The sequence below is a fragment of the Salvelinus fontinalis genome, chromosome 20, assembly GCF_029448725.1.
Source record: "Salvelinus fontinalis isolate EN_2023a chromosome 20, ASM2944872v1, whole genome shotgun sequence".
In the NCBI taxonomy this organism is placed as follows: domain Eukaryota; kingdom Metazoa; phylum Chordata; class Actinopteri; order Salmoniformes; family Salmonidae; genus Salvelinus; species Salvelinus fontinalis.
The window spans coordinates 4,961,899-4,984,015 of record NC_074684.1 but is presented as its reverse complement, the minus strand read 5'-3'; the positions used below and the strand labels follow the sequence as shown (position 1 = coordinate 4,984,015).

The window sequence follows — 22,117 nt, the reverse complement described above, 5'->3', positions numbered from 1 at the left end:
TCGTTATCGATGTATATTCACAAACGGGACTGTTTGGCTGTTCGTTTTGTTTCGATGTCGTCTGTTGCCTGTTCGTGAGTTTACGTTTCAGTTATGTAAGTTTATGTTCAGGTTTTCGTTCTACGTCGTTTTGTTATTTTGTAGTTTGAAAGTGTTTTGTTTAGTTTTCGTGTTGCCATCTGCATCATTGTAATTTATAATAAAGATGGCATATTTCCCAGACTCCGCATTTTGGTCAGAAGATCCTTCTCTCCTCACCTCATCTGAGGATGAGGAGAGCGACAGCTCTTACAGAATCACCCACCAAAATACAGAGACCAAGCGGTATGGGAATGCTCGACGGAGCAATAAGGATTTCTGGACTTGGGAGGAGATATTGGACGGTAGAGGACCTTGGGCTCAACCAGGGGAATATCGCCGTCCTAAGGAGGAGAAGAGGGCAGCCACAGCCCAGGAGCGCTGGTATGAGGAGGCAGCGCGACGACGCGGTTGGGAGCCCGTGAGTAAGACCCAAAAATTTCTTGGGGGGGGGGCACACGAGGAGTGTGGCAAAGCCGGGTAGGATACCCGAGCCAACTCCCCGTGCTTACCGTGGAGGTAGAAGGCGTCGTACTGGTAAGACACCGTGTTATGCGGTAAAGCGCACGGTGTCCCCAGTACGCGTGCTTAGCCCAGTGCGGGCTATTCCACCTTGCCGCACTGGGAGGGCTAGGTTGGGCATCGAGCCGGGTGCCATGAAGCCGGCCCAACGTAGCTGGTCTCCAGTACGTCTCCTCGGGCCGGTGTACATGGCACCAGCCTTACAGGTGGTGTCCCCGGTTCGCCTGCATAGCCCAGTGCGGGCTATTCCACCTCGCCGCACTGGCAGGGCTACGGGGTTCATTCAACCTGGTAGGGTTGGGGAGGCTCGGTGCTCAAGAGCACGTGTCCTCCTTCACGGTCCGGTATATCCGGTGCCACCTCCATGTACCAGTCCTCCGGTGGCAGCCCCCCGTACCAGGCTGTCTCTCCGGGTTCTCTCTCCTGCTGTTTCCTCCTCTCCAGCGCAGCCGGTGCCTAGACCACGCACCAGGCTGTCTCTCCTTCTCCTCCCTACAGAGCTATCTGTCTCCCCAGCGCCATCTGAGCCATCCGTCTCCCCAGCGCCATCTGAGCCATCCGTCTCCCCAGCGCCATCTGAGCCATCCGTCTCCCCAGCGCCATCTGAGCCATCCGTCTCTCCAGCGCCATCTGAGCCATCCGTCTCCCCAGCGCCGTCTGAGCCATCCGTCTGCCATGAGCCTGCAAAGCCGCCCGTCTGCCATGAGCCTGCAAAGCCGCCCGTCTGCCATGAGCCTACAGAGCCATCCGCCAGACAGGAGCCGCTAGAGCCGTCAGCCAGACAGGAGCCGCTAGAGCCGTCAGCCAGACAGGATCTGCCAGAGCCGCCAACCAGACAGGATCTGCCAGAGCCGCCAACCAGACAGGATCTGCCAGAGCCGCCAACCAGACAGGATCTGCCAGAGCCGCCAACCAGACAGGATCTGCCAGAGCCGCCAACCAGACAGGATCTGCCAGAGCCGCCAGCGAGCCATGAGCAGCCAGAGCCGTCAGAGAGCCATGAGCAGCCAGAGCCGTCAAAGAGCCATGAGCAGCCAGAGCCGTCAAAGAGCCATGAGCAGCCAGAGCCGTCAGTGAGCCATGAGCAGCCAGAGCCGTCAGAGAGCCATGAGCAGCCAGAGCCGTCAGAGCGCCATGAGCGTCGAGAGCCGTCAGCCTGCCATGAGCGTCGAGAGCCGTCAGCCTGCCATGAGCGTCGAGAGCCGTCAGCCTGCCATGAGCGTCGAGAGCCGTCAGCCTGCCATGAGCGTCGAGAGCCGTCAGCCTGCCATGAGCGTCAAGAGCCGTCAGCCTGCCATGAGCGTAGAGAGCCGTCAGCCAGCATGGACCTGCCAGAGCCGTCCAAACAGGACCTGCCAGAGTCCTTCAGCCGGGATCTGCCCCTTGTCCCGGTGTTGCCCCTTGTCCCGGTGCTGCCCCTTGTCCCGGTGCTGCCCCTTGTCCCGGTGCTGCCCCTTGTCCCGGTGCTGCCCCTTGTCCCGGTGCTGCCCCTTGTCCCGGTGCTGCCCCTTGTCCCGGTGCTGCCCCTTGTCCCAGTGATGGTCCTTATCCTGGTGCTGCCCCTTGTTCTGGTGCTGCCCCTTGTCCCGGTGCTACCCCTTGTCCCGGTGCTGCCCCTTGTCCTGGTGCTAGCTGTTTATTTAGGGGAAGGTAGTGTTAGGGTGGGCATTAGAAGGGGTAGAAAGAAGAGGGGAGTGACTATGGTGGTATGGGGACAGCGTCCTGAGCCGGAACCACCACCGTGGTCAACTGCCCACCCGGACCCTCCCCTGGACTTTGTGCTTGTGCGCCCGGCGTGCGCATCTTGAGGGGGGGGTACTGTAACAGTCCTGACCTGTTTTATGTTGTTTTTTATGTGTTTATGGTCAGGGCATGTGTTTTGGGTGGGCAGTCTATGTTATCTGTTTCTATGTTGGTTTCGGTGTGCCTGGTATGGCTCTTGATTAGAGGCAGGTGGTTTGCATTTTCCTCTAATCAAGAGTCATATTTAGGTAGGGCATTATCACTGTGTGTTTGTGGGTGATTGTCTCCTGTGATGTCTTCGTGTCGTTATCGATGTATATTCACAAACGGGACTGTTTGGCTGTTCGTTTTGTTTCGATGTCGTCTGTTGCCTGTTCGTGAGTTTACGTTTCAGTTATGTAAGTTTATGTTCAGGTTTTCGTTCTACGTCGTTTTGTTATTTTGTAGTTTGAAAGTGTTTTGTTTAGTTTTCGTGTTGCCATCTGCATCATTGTAATTTATAATAAAGATGGCATATTTCCCAGACTCCGCATTTTGGTCAGAAGATCCTTCTCTCCTCACCTCATCTGAGGATGAGGAGAGCGACAGCTCTTACATCCTCATTCCTTACATAGTCAAACTATCGCAACTATCACACCCAACACACATGCACAGTATCTTAGGGTTTTCTTGGGGGGAAAAACAACAAAAGCCAAATTAGTATGACACTATTAAACAACGTAAATATAATATAAATATACCACAGTTACACTGCAACCTCTTTGACTTCAGCCAGACTGTCTAAATGATGATATTAGCCTCAAAGTCAACTTTCTTCCTTCATAAATGGTTTATTATTAGACACACACACACACACACACACACACACACACACACACACACACACACACACACACACACACACACACACACACACACACACACACACTAACAGTATCTCCAGTTATTGTGTTTGGCTGTGTTCCTGGGCTAGGCGCCAGAGTGGTTGCGTCATACAGTAAGCAGACATAGTGATGAGAAGCGCTATATAGAGGAAGGCAGAGAAAACAGATCAGTCCAATAAAGAGTTGGGAGAGCCTGCTTACTGCAGTATGATTGACAGGAGTTACTAGTGGCTTCCACAAACTGTTTCGGGATGATTTCCATTTGGAAATGATGAGCGAGGAGGATTCTGACTGGATTGACACCTGGAAACTACTGCCGGAGACTTCTACAGACAGTTAGTGAGCGTGATAGAGGAAGGCACCCTGTAGACTGTTGGAGAGGTTGCACACTGATCATGGGCATCAGACGGGGATTTTCTTCACACAGTTCAGGACTTCATCAATTTTTCATATTCACCTAGCAGATACTTAAATAGTGTAACCACGACTCCTGTGCATCCCTTTGACTATGTGTAATAATTGTCTTTTGGCATTACAGAAGATAAGAATCAGCTGAAGTTGTGTTATCCGAGCAAACGATAGACTCCTTACAGGCGTTGTTTGTGATTGTCATGAATTCAGTTATGTGGTCTTCTGTGTGGGCGTCACAGCTGGAGTGTTGTCAATGCCGAATCATTATCGACTGCTGGAGATTTATCAACTGCACGCTCGCACGCGCCGTTCACACGAGTTAGATTGGGAGTTTTATATTCATGTGTTAATACTCCACTAAATGCTTTATTGCATTTGCTCGGTCTGATGTTGGATTCTGCTGTCGTCTCAATAACACGTGCATTTTCAATGGCATCAAAGGAAAGGGTACATGAAGAGATCTCAAATGTTATCTTTCCGCATGTATTTTGTTAAAAAAAAAATGTGTTATACTGGTATTTGCTTTGCTTTGTTTGCAATAAATGCAGACAAAAAGAAGACAGACAAATAGCCCTCACTCTCACCATTCCTCATCTGGTTTTAATTTCATTGATCAGCCCCTCCCCCTCATTCTTTGGAATATTTACCAACATTTAGTATTCTATAATGCTTTCATTTACTGAAGATTTTATGTTTTTGTGATGTTTGTGTGTGTGTGTGTGTGTGTGTGTGTGGTGTGTGTTAGCCGACAAGCCCCTGCGGCCGCGGAACGTGCAGCTGACGTTGGTGGACAAGGGCCTGAGGGTAAGCTGGGAACCTCCCAACGAGCTGGACGGTCGGCCGGTGGACCGCTACACCATTGGCTATGGCAAGTCCATGAGGACACTCCGCTTCATCAAGGTGGACAAGGACAGACGGTCCGAGGTACTGGAGGATGTAGGTAAGAGATGACAGAGAGAGTGGGAAGGGAGAGAGTGAGGAAGTGGGAGTGGGAAAGATGTAGAAAGAGAAAGTGGGAAAGAAGGAGAGAGTGGGAGAGATAAAGAAAGAGAGGAATAAGAAAGTTAAGGTGTGAGGGAGAGAGAGAGGGAGAGGGAGAGGGAGAGAGAGAAAGGACAATCAAAATCCATTGGACTCCCCAATTACTGACCAGGAGCTCTATAAGAAACTTCAGGCTCTCAAATTTAAAAAAGCATGCGGACCTGATGGCATCCTAAATGAGATTCTCAAACTCACTAGTGCAAAATGTCAATTGGCTATATTAAAACAGTTTAATTTGATCCTGAGTGTAGGTTATTTCCCTGACATCTGGAATCAAGGACTCATAACCCCAATCTTTAAAAACAGACAAATTGTAACGTTCGTCTTTCGGGGAGAGAGTGGACCAAGACGCAGCGGGTGATAAATACATGATGATTTAATTAGACAAGACAAACACTGACACGAAAGACACTTGAACAATTTTCAAAACAACAAATGACGTTAAACAGACCTGAACATGAGAACTACAATATCACGAAGAACGCACGAACCGGAAAAACGAATGAACGAACGAGACAGTACCGTGTGGTGCAACAAAACACAGACACAGCAACAATCACCCACAAACAAACAGTGAGAACAGCCTACCTTAATATGGTTCTCAATCAGAGGAAACGTGAAACACCTGCCTCTAATTGAGAACCATATCAGGCAACACATTTGACCCAAGATAGAAACACATAACATAGAATGCCCACCCCAACTCACGCCCTGACCAACTAAACACATACAAAAACAACAGAAAACAGGTCAGGAACGTGACACAAATTTGACCCTAACAATTACAGAGGCATTTGTGTGAACAGTAACCCGGGGAAGGTTTTCTGTAGTATTATAAATGTAAAAGTTCTAAACTTCCTTAATAAGCACAATGTCTTGAGTAAAAGCCAAATTGGATTTATACCAAAACATCGCACAACTGATCATATTTACACCCTACACACCCTGATAGATAAACATGTCCACCAAAATAATACCAAAATATACGCTTGCTTTATCGACTTCCAAAAAGCATTTGATTCTATTTGGCATACAGGACTGTTCTACAAAGTTATTGAAAGTGGTCTAGGGGGTAAAACATATGACATAATTAAACCAATGTATACTGGCAATACGTGCAGCATTAAAATTGGCAAGAAAATAACATAATTCTTTAACCAGGGGCGGGGCCTTCGTCAGGGTTGTAATCTGAGCCCTCCACTCTTCAGTATTTAAATCAAGGAATTGGCCGCTATTCTAGAAAAATCCTCAGCCCCTAAATGCCTACTCTTCGCAGATGACCTATGCCTGCTGTCACCCACAGCACATGGCCTACAGCAGAGCCTGGATCTGCTAGAGCAGTACTGCCAGACCGGGGCCTTGGAGTAAACCCCAAAAATACTAAAATAATGATTTTCCAGAGAAGATCCAGATCTCAGGGAATTAGACCAAAGTTCTCAATTGGTACAAAATATATAGAGTACTGCACACACTACAATTACTTAGGTTTAAAAATAAGCTCAACTGGACACCTTAATGAGGCATTGAATGAACTGAGAGAGAAAGCACGCAGGGCATTCTACGCCATTAAAAAGCAAATTCAAATGGGAATACCTATTAAAATTTGGCTAAAACTAATTGAATATGTCATTGAACCAATTGCACTTTAAGGCAGCGAGGTGTTGGGTCCACTTGCAAAACAAGATTTCATCAAATGGGACAAACACCCTATCGAAAACCCTGCATGCAGAGTTCTGTAAGATTATCCTACATGTCCAGAGGAAAACTACAAACAATGCATGCAGGGCAGAATTAGGCCAATATCCACTAATAATAAAAACTCAAAAAAGAGAAATTAAGTTTTGGAAACATCTAAAATACAGTGACCCCCTCTCATATCACTACCAAGCCCTGCAATGTCATGAGCTGAGCAAAGAAAATAGTTCACAAACCTGTTCTACTAACACACTGAAGCCTCAGGACCAGAACATCATCAGGATAAACCAAATTACAACACATTCAAAACAAAACTATATTGCTTAGTGGGAAACACAAGCACAAACACAAAGCAAAATGCAGTGCTATCTGGCCCTAAATCGACAGTACACTGTGGCTAAATATTTGACCATGGTTACTGATCAAAACCTTAGAAAAACCTTGACAAAGTACAGCCTCAGTGAGCACAGCCTTGCCATTGAGAAGGGTAGACACAGGAAAACCTGGCTCCCTGGCTCCTGTAGAGGAAAGGCTGTGCAACCACTGCACAACAGCAGAACCTGAGACGGAGCTGCATTTCCTGACAAAATGTCAAAAATATAAAACAATTAGAGAGTGTCATTTCCCCAAATTTGAAACCCTTATTCAAGGTGTCCTGTTGGGGGAGGACGCAGAGAGCTGTGGGTTGGCAGCGCACTACATTGCTGCCTGGCATAAGTTGAGGGATAGTGTCTGACAAACCAATCAACCTGCACATGTACTCTACTGTATGCTTATTGTTATTGTTGAATGTATGGTTATTTTGACACTTGGTAATTGTTGAGAGAGAGAGAGAGAGAGAGAGAGAGAGAGAGAGAGAGAGAGAGAGAGAGAGAGAGAGAGAGAGAGAGAGAGAGAGAGAGAGAGAGAGAGAGAGAGAGAGAGAGAGAGAGAGAGAGAGAGAGAGAGAGAGAGAGAGAGAGAGAGAGAGAGAGAGAGAGAGAGAGAGAGAGAGAGAGAGAGAGAGGAGAGAGAGAGAGAGAGAGAGAGAGAGAGAGAGAGAGAGAGAGAGAGAGAGAGAGAGAGAGAGAGAGAGAGAGAGAGAGAGAGAGAGAGAGAGAGAGAGAGAGAGCATGTGACTAAACTACGGAGTGTGTTTCAGAGCCCGGAGTTCTGCACTTTCTCAAGATGAGTGCCGAGAACAAGGAGGGGATAAGCAAACCTGTGTACAGAGCAGAGACGCCAGGAGGTGAGGTGTGTGTGCGTGCGTGCGCGTGTGCGTGCGAGCAGTATGTGTTCCACTGTAAACCAGAAGATGGGAGATGCATTTCAACGCATGTAGTTAAACGTGTACTTTGGGCTAACAGTGCATTTACAGTCACAACAAACCCCAACTGAAACATAAGCACTGAGAGGCAACATCAGCATAGTTATTTTAGATTTTTACTGGGCATTATTTTTAGGGCTTTACGGGTTTCTCTGGTTATTCTTAATATCACCTTATAAAACCCAATTCAAGACATTAAGTTTTTATACACACAGGCAGCAGCAGTTGCTGCAGTATAAAACCTACCAAGCCTGCTTTTGTCATTATTTCATTTTCCTCTGAGCTCGGCGCTTGGCATCACAGGGCTATACTTCATCAGCAGCCAACCCTAGTTTTCCACTTCCAAACTCAGCCTCGGTCCAATAACCCAAACCCCTGTGTTGTGGTCAATCTCTGTCTGTCTGTCTGTCTGTCTGTCTGTCTGTCTGTCTGTCTGTCTGTCTGTCTGTCTGTCTGTCTGTCTGTCTGTCTGTCTGTCTGTCTGTCTGTCTGTCTCTGTCTGTCTCTGTCTGTCTGTCTGTCTCTGTCTGTCTGTCTGTCCATTAAAAGAACATCAAATTGATCAAAAATAAAGTGTAGACATTGTTCATGTTGTAAATGAGCTACAGTTACAGCTGAAAACTGTTGTGCTGATTAAAGATGCAATTAAACTGGCCTTCTTTAGACTAGTTGAGTATCAGAATAGAAAGAGGAGATGCAAAGAAAACGCAATATCTCAAAAAGGGCAAATAAAAACTGGCCAATAAAAAAAAAATATTAAGATGGGCAAAAGAACACAGACACTGGACGGGGGAACTCTGCCCAGAAGGCCAGCATCCCGGAGTTGCCTCTTCACTGGTACTATTTAATGAAGCTGCCAGTTGAGGACTTGTGAGGTGTCTATTTCTCAAACTAGACACTCTAATGTACTTGTCCTCTTGCTCAGTTGTGTACCGGGGCCTCCCACTCCTCTTAATATTCTGGTCAGAGCCAGTTTGCTCTGTTCCGTGAAGGGAGTAGTACACAGCGTTGTACGAGATCTTCAGTTTCTTGGCAATTTCTCGCATGGAATAGCCTTCATTTCTCAGAACAAGAATAGACTGACGAGTTTCAGAAGAAAGTACTCTGTTTCTGGCCATTTTGAGCCTGTAATCGAACCCACAAATGCTGATGCTCCAGATACTCAACTAGTCTAAAGAAGGCCAGTTTTTTTGCTTCTTTAATCAGAAAAACAATTTTCAGCTGTGCTAAGATAATTGCAAAAGGATTTTCTAATGATCAATTATCCTTTTAAAATGATAAACTTGTATTAGCTAAAACAACGTGCCATTGGAACACAGGAGTGATGTTTGCTGATAATGGGCCTCAATACGCCTATGTAGATATTCCATAAAAAATCAGCCGTTTCCAGCGACAATAGCCATTTACAACATTAGCAATGTCTACACTGTATTTCTGATCAATTTTATGTTATTTTAATGGACAAAAAATTTGCTTTTCTTTCAAAAACAAGGACATTTCTAAGTGACCCCAAACTTTTGAACGGTAGTGTATGTCTGGATGTGTGTGTGTGTGTGTGTGTGTGTGTCGTGTTGTGGTCCCAGCGGTCTATCCAACACCATTCACCATAAATCAGTGCAAACACTTGTGTGTGTGCGCACGTGCACACGCGCGCGTGTGTGAGACGATGTGCTCCTTGCAAATCGATCTGTTCCCACAGCATGCCAGCAGCATTAATCATCGTAAATAACACCACATTGCTTCTGCATCATTAATGTGTCTGGCCAGACTTAGCGCTCTATTATAGCAACATGTCCATAATATCACTTACGGATGGAGAGGAAGAGAGACAGAGAGAGAGGGAGAGTTAGAGAGCGAGACAGGAGTGAGATGGAGATGGGGAGAAACAGAGAGAGAGCGAGACAGTGTGACAACTTGACTGAAATGTCTGTAACAATAGCATCATACTTTCCAGCACTAATAGAAAGCATATTTTATCACATCTTTGCACTCCCTGATGAAGGCCATGTAGCCGAAACGCATCAGAGTTTTTCAACTTTGCTTCCATTGAACATGCCATACAAGTAAAGGCATTTCAATTCATTATATGAAGGACCTTCTTTCCTTTAGCTCACCTGTATTTGTTCGACCTGTGTGAAGTCTACAGTACTTGTATGGATGTTTACTTGTTCAATGTTGACCCTGTGGTTTACCTGTGTTTGATTACCTGTTCCCCAGGTGGTGAATGGGTCAAACTGGACGGCTTTGCAGTGGTGGGCGGAGCACCTGTCAACGCATCCTCTCCAGGTAACACCAAAATGGATGTTGTTCCTTCGCATTTTAGTCTTAGAAGTTAAACAATCCTAAGCAGTTCCATTACAAAGGCAAGTGTAAAATTGCAGCTGGCATCGCAGAGTTAAAAATATATCCCTTCTCTGTGATGATCAATCCTAATGTTATGACTCTGGTAGACAAAGAAACAGCCCAGTGGGTCTATCTAACCGAACCAATGGTATGTCTGTCCTGGCCTGGCCCGTAGCACATTGAATCCCCAGGCTTCAGGAAACACAGAGGCTGATATCTGGCGATCGGACGATTGTTGAGTCGATGCTCCAGACATCTGCAGGCTGTAGCCCAAGCCAAATTATGCGCAGGACCACTTTCGAGAGAGATAGAGAGAGCGAAAGAGAGACAGACGGACAGATAAAAGGAACGAAAAATCAGCTGGTTGAAACCAAATTGGGACATCTCTTAGTCTGCTCTCTGCAGGAGCGCTTTCTCTCTATGTACAGACAGACAGAGTGGTGCAGAGAGAGATATAGAAGTAGACAAGATAGGATTACTCGTTTCAATGCTCCAACAGTGAAGAGGCGACTCCGGGATGCTGACCTTCTAGGCGTAGTTGCAAAGAAAAGGGTGGCTAATTTGAAGAATCTCACATTTTTTATACTTTTTTGGTTACTGCATGATTCCATATGTGTTGTTTCATAGTTTTGATGTCTTCACTATTATTCTACAATGTAGACAATAGTAAAAATAAAGACAAACCCTTGAATGAGTAGGTGTGTCGAAACTTTTGACTGGTACTGTACAGAAATAACTATCAATAGAAAACAGGTCAAATTAAACGAAGTGCAGCTAGTTTGCTGTCTTTCCAGGTTTAGTGATTATGTACAAAGTGATTATGTTAGCTGTGTTGTTGGCTAGCTACTCTGAACAAGAGAGCACAATTTTCCACGCCAGGCGAAATTGCGTATCATTAGCTTATTGTTATGGATGTGTCCAAATAAATGTCACTAAAAAACAAACGCAAATGCAGCTACTGTTGCTGTTATTCTGGCTGCACTGTTTGACCTGACTGTAAGTTAGCTGTAGTTGGCTAGCTAGCAGGCAAGGGATAAGAACGTTGCCAGCCAGTAGGACAATGGAACATTTAGAATGAACGACTGGTTCGCGTCCATAGATACAGAACATAAAGACTGAATGCCCGGGTCGCATCTCTTGCAACCGAAACGATCAGGCGGCTGGGTAGCAACCTTACGTGACTATATCTTGTGGATGGATGAAATAGTATGAAGAAATGAATCAAAATAAGTTAACGGAAATATGTTAATCATTTTTTGAATATGTTGGTAACCCTTTGTATAAAAGTGATAATGTCCTCGAAGCCGGTGTTTGAAGGATATATTGGTACGGATTCCGGCCTTCGACTTCTTTTCGGGCCTAACAACAATGTGCCAACATGTCCTCCAAACACCAACTTCGAGGGCATTATCACATTATCACTTAAAATGTCTCTTGTAGAATTTACTTACTTGCTGGAACTTGATGTGCACCAGATTAGCCTAGAACACACTGAAAGAGTTTGATGTTAGTGGAGGAGTGATGGAGGGAGTTTTGTGTGTTTTCTGCCCAAGGCAGAAACACAGCCCACTCCCCTGGCCGATCCTGACAGTATCTACAAAGGTACCTACCCAGTTCCTGATTTACTCTTTCCACTTGCCAATTTGATTGGGGACGGTACCCAGAAGTGAGGCTGACCGTGACCCCCAGTCGTTCCATGAAGGCCTTTCAGACACAGGAGGTGAACTGAGGACCACGGTCAGACACAATGTCCGCCGGGATCCCGTAGTGCTGGAAGACGTGAGAGAAGAGAGCCTCCATTGTCTGCATGGCCGGAGGGAGACCTAGCAGAGGAATCAAATCAAATGAAATGTATTTATATAGCCCTTCTTACATCAGCTGATATCTCAAAGTGCTGTACAGAAATCCAGCCTAAAACCCCAAACAGCAAGCAATGCAGCTGTAGAAGCACGGTGGCTAGGAAAAACTCCCTAGAAAGGCCCAAACCTAGAAAGAAACCTAGAGAGGAACCAGATTATGAGGGGTGGCCAGTCCTCTTCTGGCTGTGCCGGGTGGAGATTATAGCAGAACATGGCCAAGATGTTCAAATGTTCATAAATGACCAGCATGGTCAAATAATAATAATCACAGTGGTTGTCGAGTGAAAGTTAACCTGTCTAGGATCAGCGTGGCGCTAGCGGCACACCCCCCCCCCCCCCACTGAAAAACCAGTGCCGCGAAATTCAAAAAAAATATTTTTTTAAAATATTTAACTTTCACACATTAAAGTCCAATACAGCTAATGAAAGACACAGATCTTATGAATCCAGTCAACATTTCCGATTTTTAAAATGTTTTACAGGGAAGACACAATATGTAAAGATGTACATCTATTACCTAAAAACACATTAGCATAATCCACCATCTTTTATTTGTCCACCAACACCAGTAGCCATCACCAATTCGGCTAAACTAAGATATTTATAGCCCCTAACCAACAAAAAAACTCATTAGATGACAGTCTGATAACATATTTATGGTATGGGATAGGTTTTGTTAGAAAAAAGTGCATATTTCAGGTATATGGCATAGTTTACAATTGCACCCACCATCACAAATGGACTAGAATAATTACAATGAGCAACGTGTTTACCTAACTACTAATCATCAAACATTTCGTAAAAATACACAGCATACACGAATCGAAAGACACAGATCCTGTGAATACAGACAATATTTCAGATTTTCTAAGTGTCTTACAGCGAAAACACAATAAATCGTTATATTAGCTTAGCACATAGCAATTAGCAGCCCAGCATTGATTCTAGCCAAAGTGAGCGATAAAAGTCAACATCGCCAAAAGATATTAATTTTTTCACTAACCTTCTCAGAATTCTTCCGATGACACTCCTGTAACATCACATTACAACATGCATATACAGTTTGATCGAAAATGTTTATATTTAGCCACCAAAATCATGGTTAGACAATGTGAAATGTAGACAAGCTGGTAAAGAAAACGTCCTTGCGCCACTTAGACAGTGATCTACTCTTATACATAAATACTCATAAACGTGACTAAAAAATATAGGGTGGACAGGGATTGATAGACAATTTAATTCTTAATACAATTGCGTTATTACATTTTTTAATTTATCCTTACTTTTCAATACAGTTTGCGCCAAGCGAAGCTACGTCAAAAAACATGGCGTCCTAAGCCACTAAAATGTTTCGACAGAAACACGATTTATCATAATAAAAATGTCCTACCTTGAGCTGTTCTTCCATCAGTATCTTGGGCAAAGGATCCTTTCTTGGGAGAAATCGTCTTTTGGTGGAAAGCTGTCCTCTTGCCATGTGGAAATGTCAACTACGTTCGGGATGAACTGAAAAGCGTGCCCAACTTTTCACATCGTTGCAAAAATAAATGTCCCAAAATCGCACTAAACGGATATAAATTGCTATAAAACGCTTTAAATTAACTACTTTGTGATGTTTGTAACTCCTATAACGAGTGAAAAGATGACCGGAGAAATATAACAGGCTAAACTAACGCTTGGAACAGGAGAGGGTCGGTGTCTTCCACGCGCGTTACGCAGCAAGAAAAGACTTGCTAGCTAAAGGTTTTTTTCATTTGTAGGGCCTGTGAACGAGCAATCGAGCCCGTTGGAATCGTCATCACGTAAAGGCATCCAGGGGAAGACGTAAGAAGTGTCCGTATAGTCATAGCAACGACAGTGCCCTTTTAAATGACTTCAGAAAAGTGGCCAACGTTTCTCAAATCTGACTCCATGTCAGGGAAATTGCTGTAGAATGGGCTCTGTTCCACTTAGAGACAAAATTTCAACTCCTATAGAAACTATAGACTGTTTTCTATCCAATAATAATAATAATATGCATATTGTACGATCAAGGATTTTGTGGGAAGCCGTTTAAAAAATTAGCCACATTAGCATAAATAGTCTAAACAGCGCCCCCATCCCCAACAGGTTAACATTATGTTTTCGAATGACATCCCCAAGAGGTAAAATATATAGTGAAAACAATAGTGGTCTCAAAACGGAACCTTGAGGAACACCGAAATTTACAGTTGATTTGTCAGAGGACAAACCATTCAAGGAGACAAACTGATATCTGTCCGACAGATAAGATCTAAACCAGGCCAGAACTTGTCCGTGTAGACCAATTTGGGTTTCCAATCTCTCCAAAAGAATGTGGTGATCGATGGTATCAAAAGCAGCACTAAGGTCTAGGAGCACGAGGACAGATGCAGAGCCTCGATCTGACGCCATTAAAATGTAATTTACCACCTTCACAAGTGCAGTCTCAGTGCTATGATGGAGTCTAAAACCAGACTGAAGCATTTCGTATACATTGTTTATCTTCAGGAAAGCAGTGAGTTGCTGCGCAACAACTTTTTCAAACGTTTTTGAGAGGAATGGGAGATTCGATATAGGCCGATAGTTTTATATATTTTCTGGGTCAAGGTTTGGCTTTTTCAAGAGAGGCTTTATTACTGCCACTTTTAGTGAGTTTGGTACACACCTGGTGGATAGAGAGCCGTTTATTATGTTCAACATAGGAGGGCCAAGCACAGGAAGCAGCTCTTTCAGTAGTTTAGTTGGAATAGGGTCCAGTATGCAGCTTGAAGGTTTAGATGCCATGATTATTTTCATCATTAATATAGTACTCAAACACTTGAGTGTCTCCCTTGATCCTAGGTCCTGGCAGAGTTGTGCAGACTCAGGACAACTGAACTTTGTAGGAATACGCAGGTTTAAAGAGGAGTCCATAATTTCCTTTCTAATGATCATGATCATTTCCTCAAAGCTGTTCATGAATTTATTACTGCTGAAGTGAAAGCCATCCTCTCTTGGGGAATGCTGCTTTTTAGTTAGCTTTGCGACAGTATCAAAAATACATTTCGGATTGTTCTTATTTTCCAGCAGTGAGGGCTTTTCGATACTGCACGGTACTGTCTTTCCAAGCTAGTCGGAAGACTTCCAGTTTGATGTGGCGCCATTTCCGTTCCAATTTTCTGGAAGCTTGCTTCAGAGCTCGAGTATTTTCTGTATACCAGGGAACCTAGTTTCTTCTGAAAATGTTTTTAGTTTTTAGGGGTGCAACTGCATCTAGGGTATTGCACAAGTTTAAATTTAGTTCCTCAAGTGATTAACAGATTTTTGTCCTCTGACGTCCTTGGGTAGGCAGAGGGAGTCTGTAAGGAATCAAACGACAGGCTTTGGAGAACCGGTCCAAAACGACAAGGATTGTGGTGTGTCCCTCAGAGGGGGGAAGGTCTGTGACAATGTCCAGATGGGACCAGGGTCGTTGTGGAACCGGCAGCATGTGGAGTTTGCCATAGGTGGAGGTGTCTCGGTGTCTTGCTTTGTGTGTAGGTGGAGCAGGTAGATACGCAAACCCGGATGTTCTGGGCCAAGGTGGGCCACCAGACAGTCGATAGTACGGGCTATACCTGGGTGCCCCGACACAGGTACTGTGTGTGCCCAGGCGAGGAGACGGTCCCGCATATTACAGGGCATGTAGGTACGCCATTCAGGACAGTGGGCAGGTGAGCCACAATGCGGGACAGAGGAATAATAGGTGTCACTTTCTCCCTCCGATCCTCTGTGTCATGCACCCGGGACAACGCATCTGCCTTGATGTTCTTAGATTCTGGCCGGTAGGAGAGGGTAAAGTCAAACCTGGCGAAGAATAGGGCCCACCTGGCCTGATACGGGTTCAGCCGCTGCTCGAATATACTCGAGGTTCCGGTGGTCCGTCCAAACAAGGAATGGGTGTTGAGCACCCTCCAGACAGTGCCGCCATGTATTCAGCGTCTTCTTGACGGCCAGCAACTCACGATCCCCCACGATCCCCCATATCCTGGGGTTATGCAACTGTAACCAGGGGAAACCTAAAACTACGGTGTGTGCAGGAGAGTCTAAGATGAGGAAAGTGATGCGTTCATGGTGGTTGTGAGCAACTGTTATGGAAATGGGAATCGTGGTCTGGCACACCAGTCTTGTTCCTAGGGGACGGTTGTTTAGGGCATGGACTGGGATAGGGGGTTGAGGAGGGACAAGAAGACAAGAGGAATGCATAAGAATGAGGCCACAGACCGGTCTAGGAAATTTCCTGCAGAACCCAGAGTCCACTAGGGCAAGACTCAGTGGAGGGCCAGGTTAGTCCGGGAAAGTGTCAGGAAGGAGGACGGGCTGGGGAGACAGAGAGGAGCTAGCCACATCCACGCCTACTTGGGAAGGTGTAGGAGCGTTCCTCGGCCTGTCGCTTCCTCGTCTGGTTCTTTTTCTAGGACAGGTGTTCCAGGGGTGGTCCGACTCCCCACAGTAGGAGCAGAGACCCTGTTGACGGTGGCGTTGACGTTCCTCTGGGGGAAGGTGCGTTGTGCCCACCTCCATTGGCTCGCTGGAGGTTCCTGGGAGAGACCCGAATCCCCGGGATGGGCGCTGACGGGCACGCAGAAGATTATCCAGGCAGATGGCAATGGCGATGAGCTGATCCAGCATGAGGTCCTCATCGCGACGAGCCAGCTCGGTCTGGATGTCTGCCTGTAGCCCGCTGTGAAAAACCGTCAACAGGGCCTGGTCGTTCCAGCCAGTGGACGCAGCCACCGTCCGGAAATCCAGAGTGTACTCAGACGCTGTCCTGGACCCCTGGCGTAGAAGGAGGAGATGCTCACCTCCCTCTCGGCCCTCTGTAGGGTGGTCAAAAACATCACGGAAGAGTTGAGTGAAGCGCTCATATGACTGCACTTCTGGACCGTCCCTCTCCCAGACAACGTGCACCCACTCCAGAGCCCTGCCTGTCAGCATCGAGATCACCAAGGCCACCTTGGCCCTCTCCGGGGCTGTCCCGGCATGACGGAAAAAGTGGAGGTCACACTGCAGGAGAAACCCCCTACAGTGAGCTGGGGTGCCGTCAAACCGCTCCGGGAGGGGTAGGAGGACGTTGCTGATCAGACCAGGTGATGTAGATGGTGGTGGGGTGGCTGGATTGACCGGGGCGGCTGGGAAGTTGGTGGTGTAGCCTGCAGCTGGCTTATGGTCCGGAGCACCTAGTCCATGGCAGTCCCGAGGTGCTCCAGGCACGAGTCGTGGTATTCGCTCCTATAGCGGAGAGGTTGGGATGTCCTGCTGCTTTCTGTTCTGTTGGGTCGGTCATTCTGTCACAAGTGTAGAGAGGAGTAGGAAGGAAGCAGTCGCAGGTTTAGAACTACTGAGTTTATTAAAGCACTAATATGTTAAAGCGGGACGAAACCCAAAGTGCTAAATAATAAAGTATTCAGGACCGACAAATACAAATGACAGAGGGAGTTTTATACAGTGATAGAGTGGGGATTGGAACCAGGTGTGCGTAATGAGGACGAGACAAGTCCGGAGTTGATGAGTGAAGGGCGTTTGCCAGCAGCAGGTTCGGTAGCAGCTAGAAGGCCGGCGATGCCAAACACCTGAGCGAAGGCTGGTGTGACAGTTGTTTAGCTGGCGGATGAACAAGAAACAGATGGGAACACAAAGCGCCCTACTGAAATGGCCACTATACCATTGTAAATTGTAAATAAAACGTTTGAATGTAAAGAAGTGCTTTTTTATTTAGTAGTTAGGACGAATGCAACTCAAAGAACTAGAATTGACACACTTGTTTAATTTGGGAGGAACTTGTTCTAATTGATTTGAAACATGATTACCTGGATACATCTTGTCAATTTCTAATGGTTATTTCTCAATTAAGTTGTGTTTCAATAACACAATTTAATTAAGTAGATCTGTATTAATATTTTCATGTAAAAATAATATGTTTTCATTAGCTGTAACTACTCACAAAAATGGAATTAATCAGATCCAAATATCTTTTTTGTGTGTAGTAAACTTGCATAGTGCCAGACAGAGCTCCACTTAGCTGTGCTGCCAGGGCCAAGGAGGAAAAGAGAGTGGAAAGGTGAATAGAGCAGGGAGGGCTAGGAGATAAAGGAGAGAGAAGAAGAGAGAGAATGAGAGAGATCTCTCCAGGTCAGCAAACCCTCTGACATACAGACTTTGTCGTGTCAGGACCTCTTGTCCTATCCTCCTTTAATCCCAACTCCTATTACCTCTTATTTGATTCACTTCTCCTCTTCTCATCTCTCCCTCACTGATCCAGCAAGTAATAATTCATGCAAGTCCACTGACTGACCCTATCTTATGCCCACATCTACTCTGTCTGACTTGTCAGGACTGTATTAACCACTGCTGCATAGGAATACATTTACGCTGAGGGAAAGAAGACAGAGAGCCTTTCATATGATAATGATTATAAGAGACAGAGGGATGAGAGATGAGGAGAAGGCAGGGAAATGTTTTTCATTATGTTGTCCGTGCTATCACTCGGCAAGCCAGCAAAGCAAGGGAGGGGAGGTGAAAACGGATGGGGGGATTGTCTGCCTGTCTGTCGGAGATGGCTGTCCAGGCTGGAGACAGACATCATGTGATTACACCAGGAAGTAAGAAGCAGGAAGTGGGAGCATTGGGGGACTACGTGGTCCCTGGTCCCTGTCTGTGTCCACGTTGTGACATCTCCCATGATTATAGTGTCTCAGAAACTTTAACGTGTTTAGATTATTGGAGAGGAAAGGCTTTTGGCAAAGTAGGACATATGGGGAGTTTCCCTGAGTTCTCCATTTCATTTGAAACATTTCAAAACATAATTATGAGATGGAAAACTCATAGAAGTGAAAATATATTTTCTTAAGACTTGGTACTACTTTTTTAACCTCACACAGTTATCTCAGCATGTCAACCTGAGATACTGTACCTTATGGTCTTATCAGGGTCAGGTGAACCATGCTATATTTTTCTCTCTCTTCCAGCTCGTCCATCTCCTACTCCAGACATGTGGCCCAGGGCTAACTCCCCTGTCAGGATCCCTGTGAGCACAGGAAGAGGATCAGTGGTTGATGGGGTGGTGCACCCGTCAGGCCTGACCTCCTCCAGGGGGCAGCGGATCCAGAGACCCCCCCAATCATCCTCCGGCCCTCGTCAGCCAGATAGGGCCAGGGCAGGGACACCCCTGCTGGACCAGAGGTCCCAACACCACCACCACCACCACCACACCCAGCCACAGGCTGACCAGAGAAACAGACACAACCCCAAACTAGGTAAGAGCGCCTGGATCTCTCTCACACCGAGTTTGCTCCTCATTTAGAATATTCTGGTGTGAACAGTATGTAGAGTGTGTGTAGTGTGTCCATCCATAATGTGTCCTAGTGTGTAAACGCTGGCCTATGTGTCTGGTATGTCCCTCTATTCGTAGCGTCTGAGTCCATCTATGTGGTATCACTGCAGGCAAAGAGAGCCACGGGGCGGAGCGTGCCAAGCAACAGGGCCACCCTCACCAAAAAAACTCCCCCAGGTAGGCCTTATTACCACCTTATGACCACCTTATGAGCTTATATTTACGAGCCTTTATAACATCCTTAGAAGCCATTAAAATCACGCAAATGTCACGTTCTGACCTTCCTTTTCCTATTTTATGTCTTTATTTTAGTTTGGTCGAGGCGTGAGTTGGGGTGGGCATTCTATGTTGTTTTTGTATGTTTTGTTCTGTATTTATATTTCTATGTGTTTGGCCTAGTATGGTTCTCAATCAGAGGCAGGTGTCAGTCGTTGTCTCTGATTGGGAGCCACATTTAGGTAGCCTGTTTTCTATTGTGTTTTGTGGGTGATTGTTTCCTGTGTTAGTGTTTGCACCATATGGTACTGTTTCGGTTTTCATTTATTCTCTTGTTCTTTTGTATTCATTCTCGATTAAATTATATTATGGATACGTACCACGCTGCATTTTGGTCCTCCTCTCCTTCCACCAACGAAAGCCGTTACAGCATAACTATGCCCAGTAGCGAGGAACTCATCTTCAGACAACACTCACGCCACACGTTTTAGAGTTTTAAACCGTGTCAACCGCTCGACTGGCTGGGAATATACAGTAGCAATGTAAAAACACACCTCATATTTTTTGGTCAATTCTCAATATGATAGAGTCCCTTCGGAAAGTATTCATACCCCTTGAGTTTTTCAAAAGGTTGTTACATTACAGCCTTATTATAAGTGGATTAAATAAATAAATATCCTCAGCAGTCTATACACAAAAACCCATAATGACATTGCAAAAACAGGTTTGTAGAAATGTTAGCAAATGTATAAAAAAATTGAAAACAGAAATACGTTATTTATATAATTATTCAGACCCTTTGCTATGACACTCGAAATTTCTCAGCTACATCCTGTTTCCACGGATCATCCTTGAGATGTTTCTACAACTTGACTGGAGTCCACCTGAAGTAATTTCAATTGATTGGACATGATTTGGAAAGACACACACCTGTCTATATACAGTAAGGTCCCACAGCAAAAACCAAGCCACGAGGTGGAATTAATTGTCCATAGAGCTCAGAGACAGCATTCTTGTAACGGGCGTCTTTCGGACAGTTAGTAGACCAAGGCGCAGCGGGTGATGAATACATAATACTTTATTGTAAGACGAAGACAGACACGAAATACACTTGACTAAATATACAAAATAACAAAACGAACTAGACAGACCTAAACTACGAACTTACATGAAACGAAGAACACATGAACAGGAACGACCGAAAGAACGAGACGAGACAGTACCGTGTGGTGCAACGAACACAGACACAGCGACAATCACCCACAAACAAACAGTGAGAACAACCTACCTTAATATGACTCTCAATTAGAGGAAAACGCAAAACACCTGCCTCTAATTAAGAGCCATACCAGGCAACCCAAAACCAACATAGAAACAGAAAACATAGACTGCCCACCCAAAACTCACGCCCTGACCATCACACACATACAAAACAACAGAAAACAGGTCAGGAACGTGACAGAACCCCCCCCCCCCTCAAGGTGCGAACGCCGGGCGCACCAGCACAAAGTCCAGGGGAGGGTCTGGGTGGGCATCTGACCACGGTGGTGGCTCAGGCTCCGGACGCTGTCCCCACACCACCATAGTCACTCCCCACTTCTGTATCCCCCTCCCAATGACCACCCTCCCACTAAAACCACCTAAATGAAGGGCCAGCACCGGGATAAGGGTCAGCACCGGGATAAGGGCCAGCACCGGGATAAGGGGCAGCACCGGGATAAGGGGCAGCACCGGGATAAGGGGCGGCAGGTCCTGGCTGAGGGACTCTGGCAGGTCCGGGCTGAGGGACTCTGGCAGGTCCGGGCTGAGGGACTCTGGCAGGTCCGGGCTGAGGGACTCTGGCAGGTCCGGGCTGAGTGGCAGCTCCGGACTGGGTGGCAGCTCCGGACTGAGTGGCAGCTCCGGACTGTAGGGCAGCTCCGGACTGTAGGGCAGCTCCTGACTGTAGGGCAGCTCCTGACTGTAGGGCAGCTCATGACTGTAGGGCAGCTCATGACTGTAGGGCAGCTCATGACTGTAGGGCAGCTCATGGCTGTAGGGCATCTCCTGACTGTAGGGCATCTCCTGACTGTAGGGCAGCTCCTGACTGGCTGGCGGCTCTAGCAGCTCCTGACTGGCTGGCGGCTCTGGCAGCTCCTGACTGGCTGGCGGCTCTGGCAGCTCCTGACTGGCTGGCGGCTCTGGCAGCTCCTGACTGGCTGACGGCTCTGGCAGCTCCTGACTGGCTGGCGGCTCTGGCAGCTCCTGACTGACGGACGGCTCTAATGGCTCGGGACAGACAGGTGGCTCTAATGGCTCGTGGCAGACGGATGGCTCAGAAGGCGCTGGGCAGACGGATGGCTCAGAAGGCGCTGGGCAGACGGATGGCTCAGAAGGCGCTGGGCAGACGGATGGCTCAGAAGGCGCTGGGCAGACGGATGGCTCAGACGGCGCTGGGCAGACGGATGGCTCAGACGGCGCTGGGCAGACGGATGGCTCAGACGGCGCTGGGCAGACAGATGGCTCAGACGGTGCTGGGCAGACAGATGGCTCAGACGGCGCTGGGCAGACAGATGGCTCAGACGGCGCTGGGCAGACAGATGGCTCAGACGGCGCTGGGCAGACAGATGGCTCAGACGGCGCTGGGCAGACAGGCAGTGCAGAAGGCGTTGGGCAGACGGCCGACTCT

General features: G+C 46.7%; 1 protein-coding gene across 1 annotated transcript in view; it reads left to right on the top strand.

Annotated features, from left to right (window-relative positions):
- LOC129817174 (fibronectin type III domain-containing protein 1-like) overlaps positions 1–22,117 on the top strand; it is a 90,730-nt gene that overhangs the window by 9,139 nt on the left and 59,474 nt on the right. The window contains exons 2-6 of the mRNA XM_055872156.1: positions 4,384–4,578; positions 7,516–7,602; positions 9,898–9,966; positions 18,869–19,156; positions 19,312–19,410. Of these exons, the coding sequence (XP_055728131.1) occupies positions 4,384–4,578; positions 7,516–7,602; positions 9,898–9,966; positions 18,869–19,156; positions 19,312–19,410 (738 nt within the window). The remainder of the gene's footprint in view (positions 1–4,383; positions 4,579–7,515; positions 7,603–9,897; positions 9,967–18,868; positions 19,157–19,311; positions 19,411–22,117) is intronic.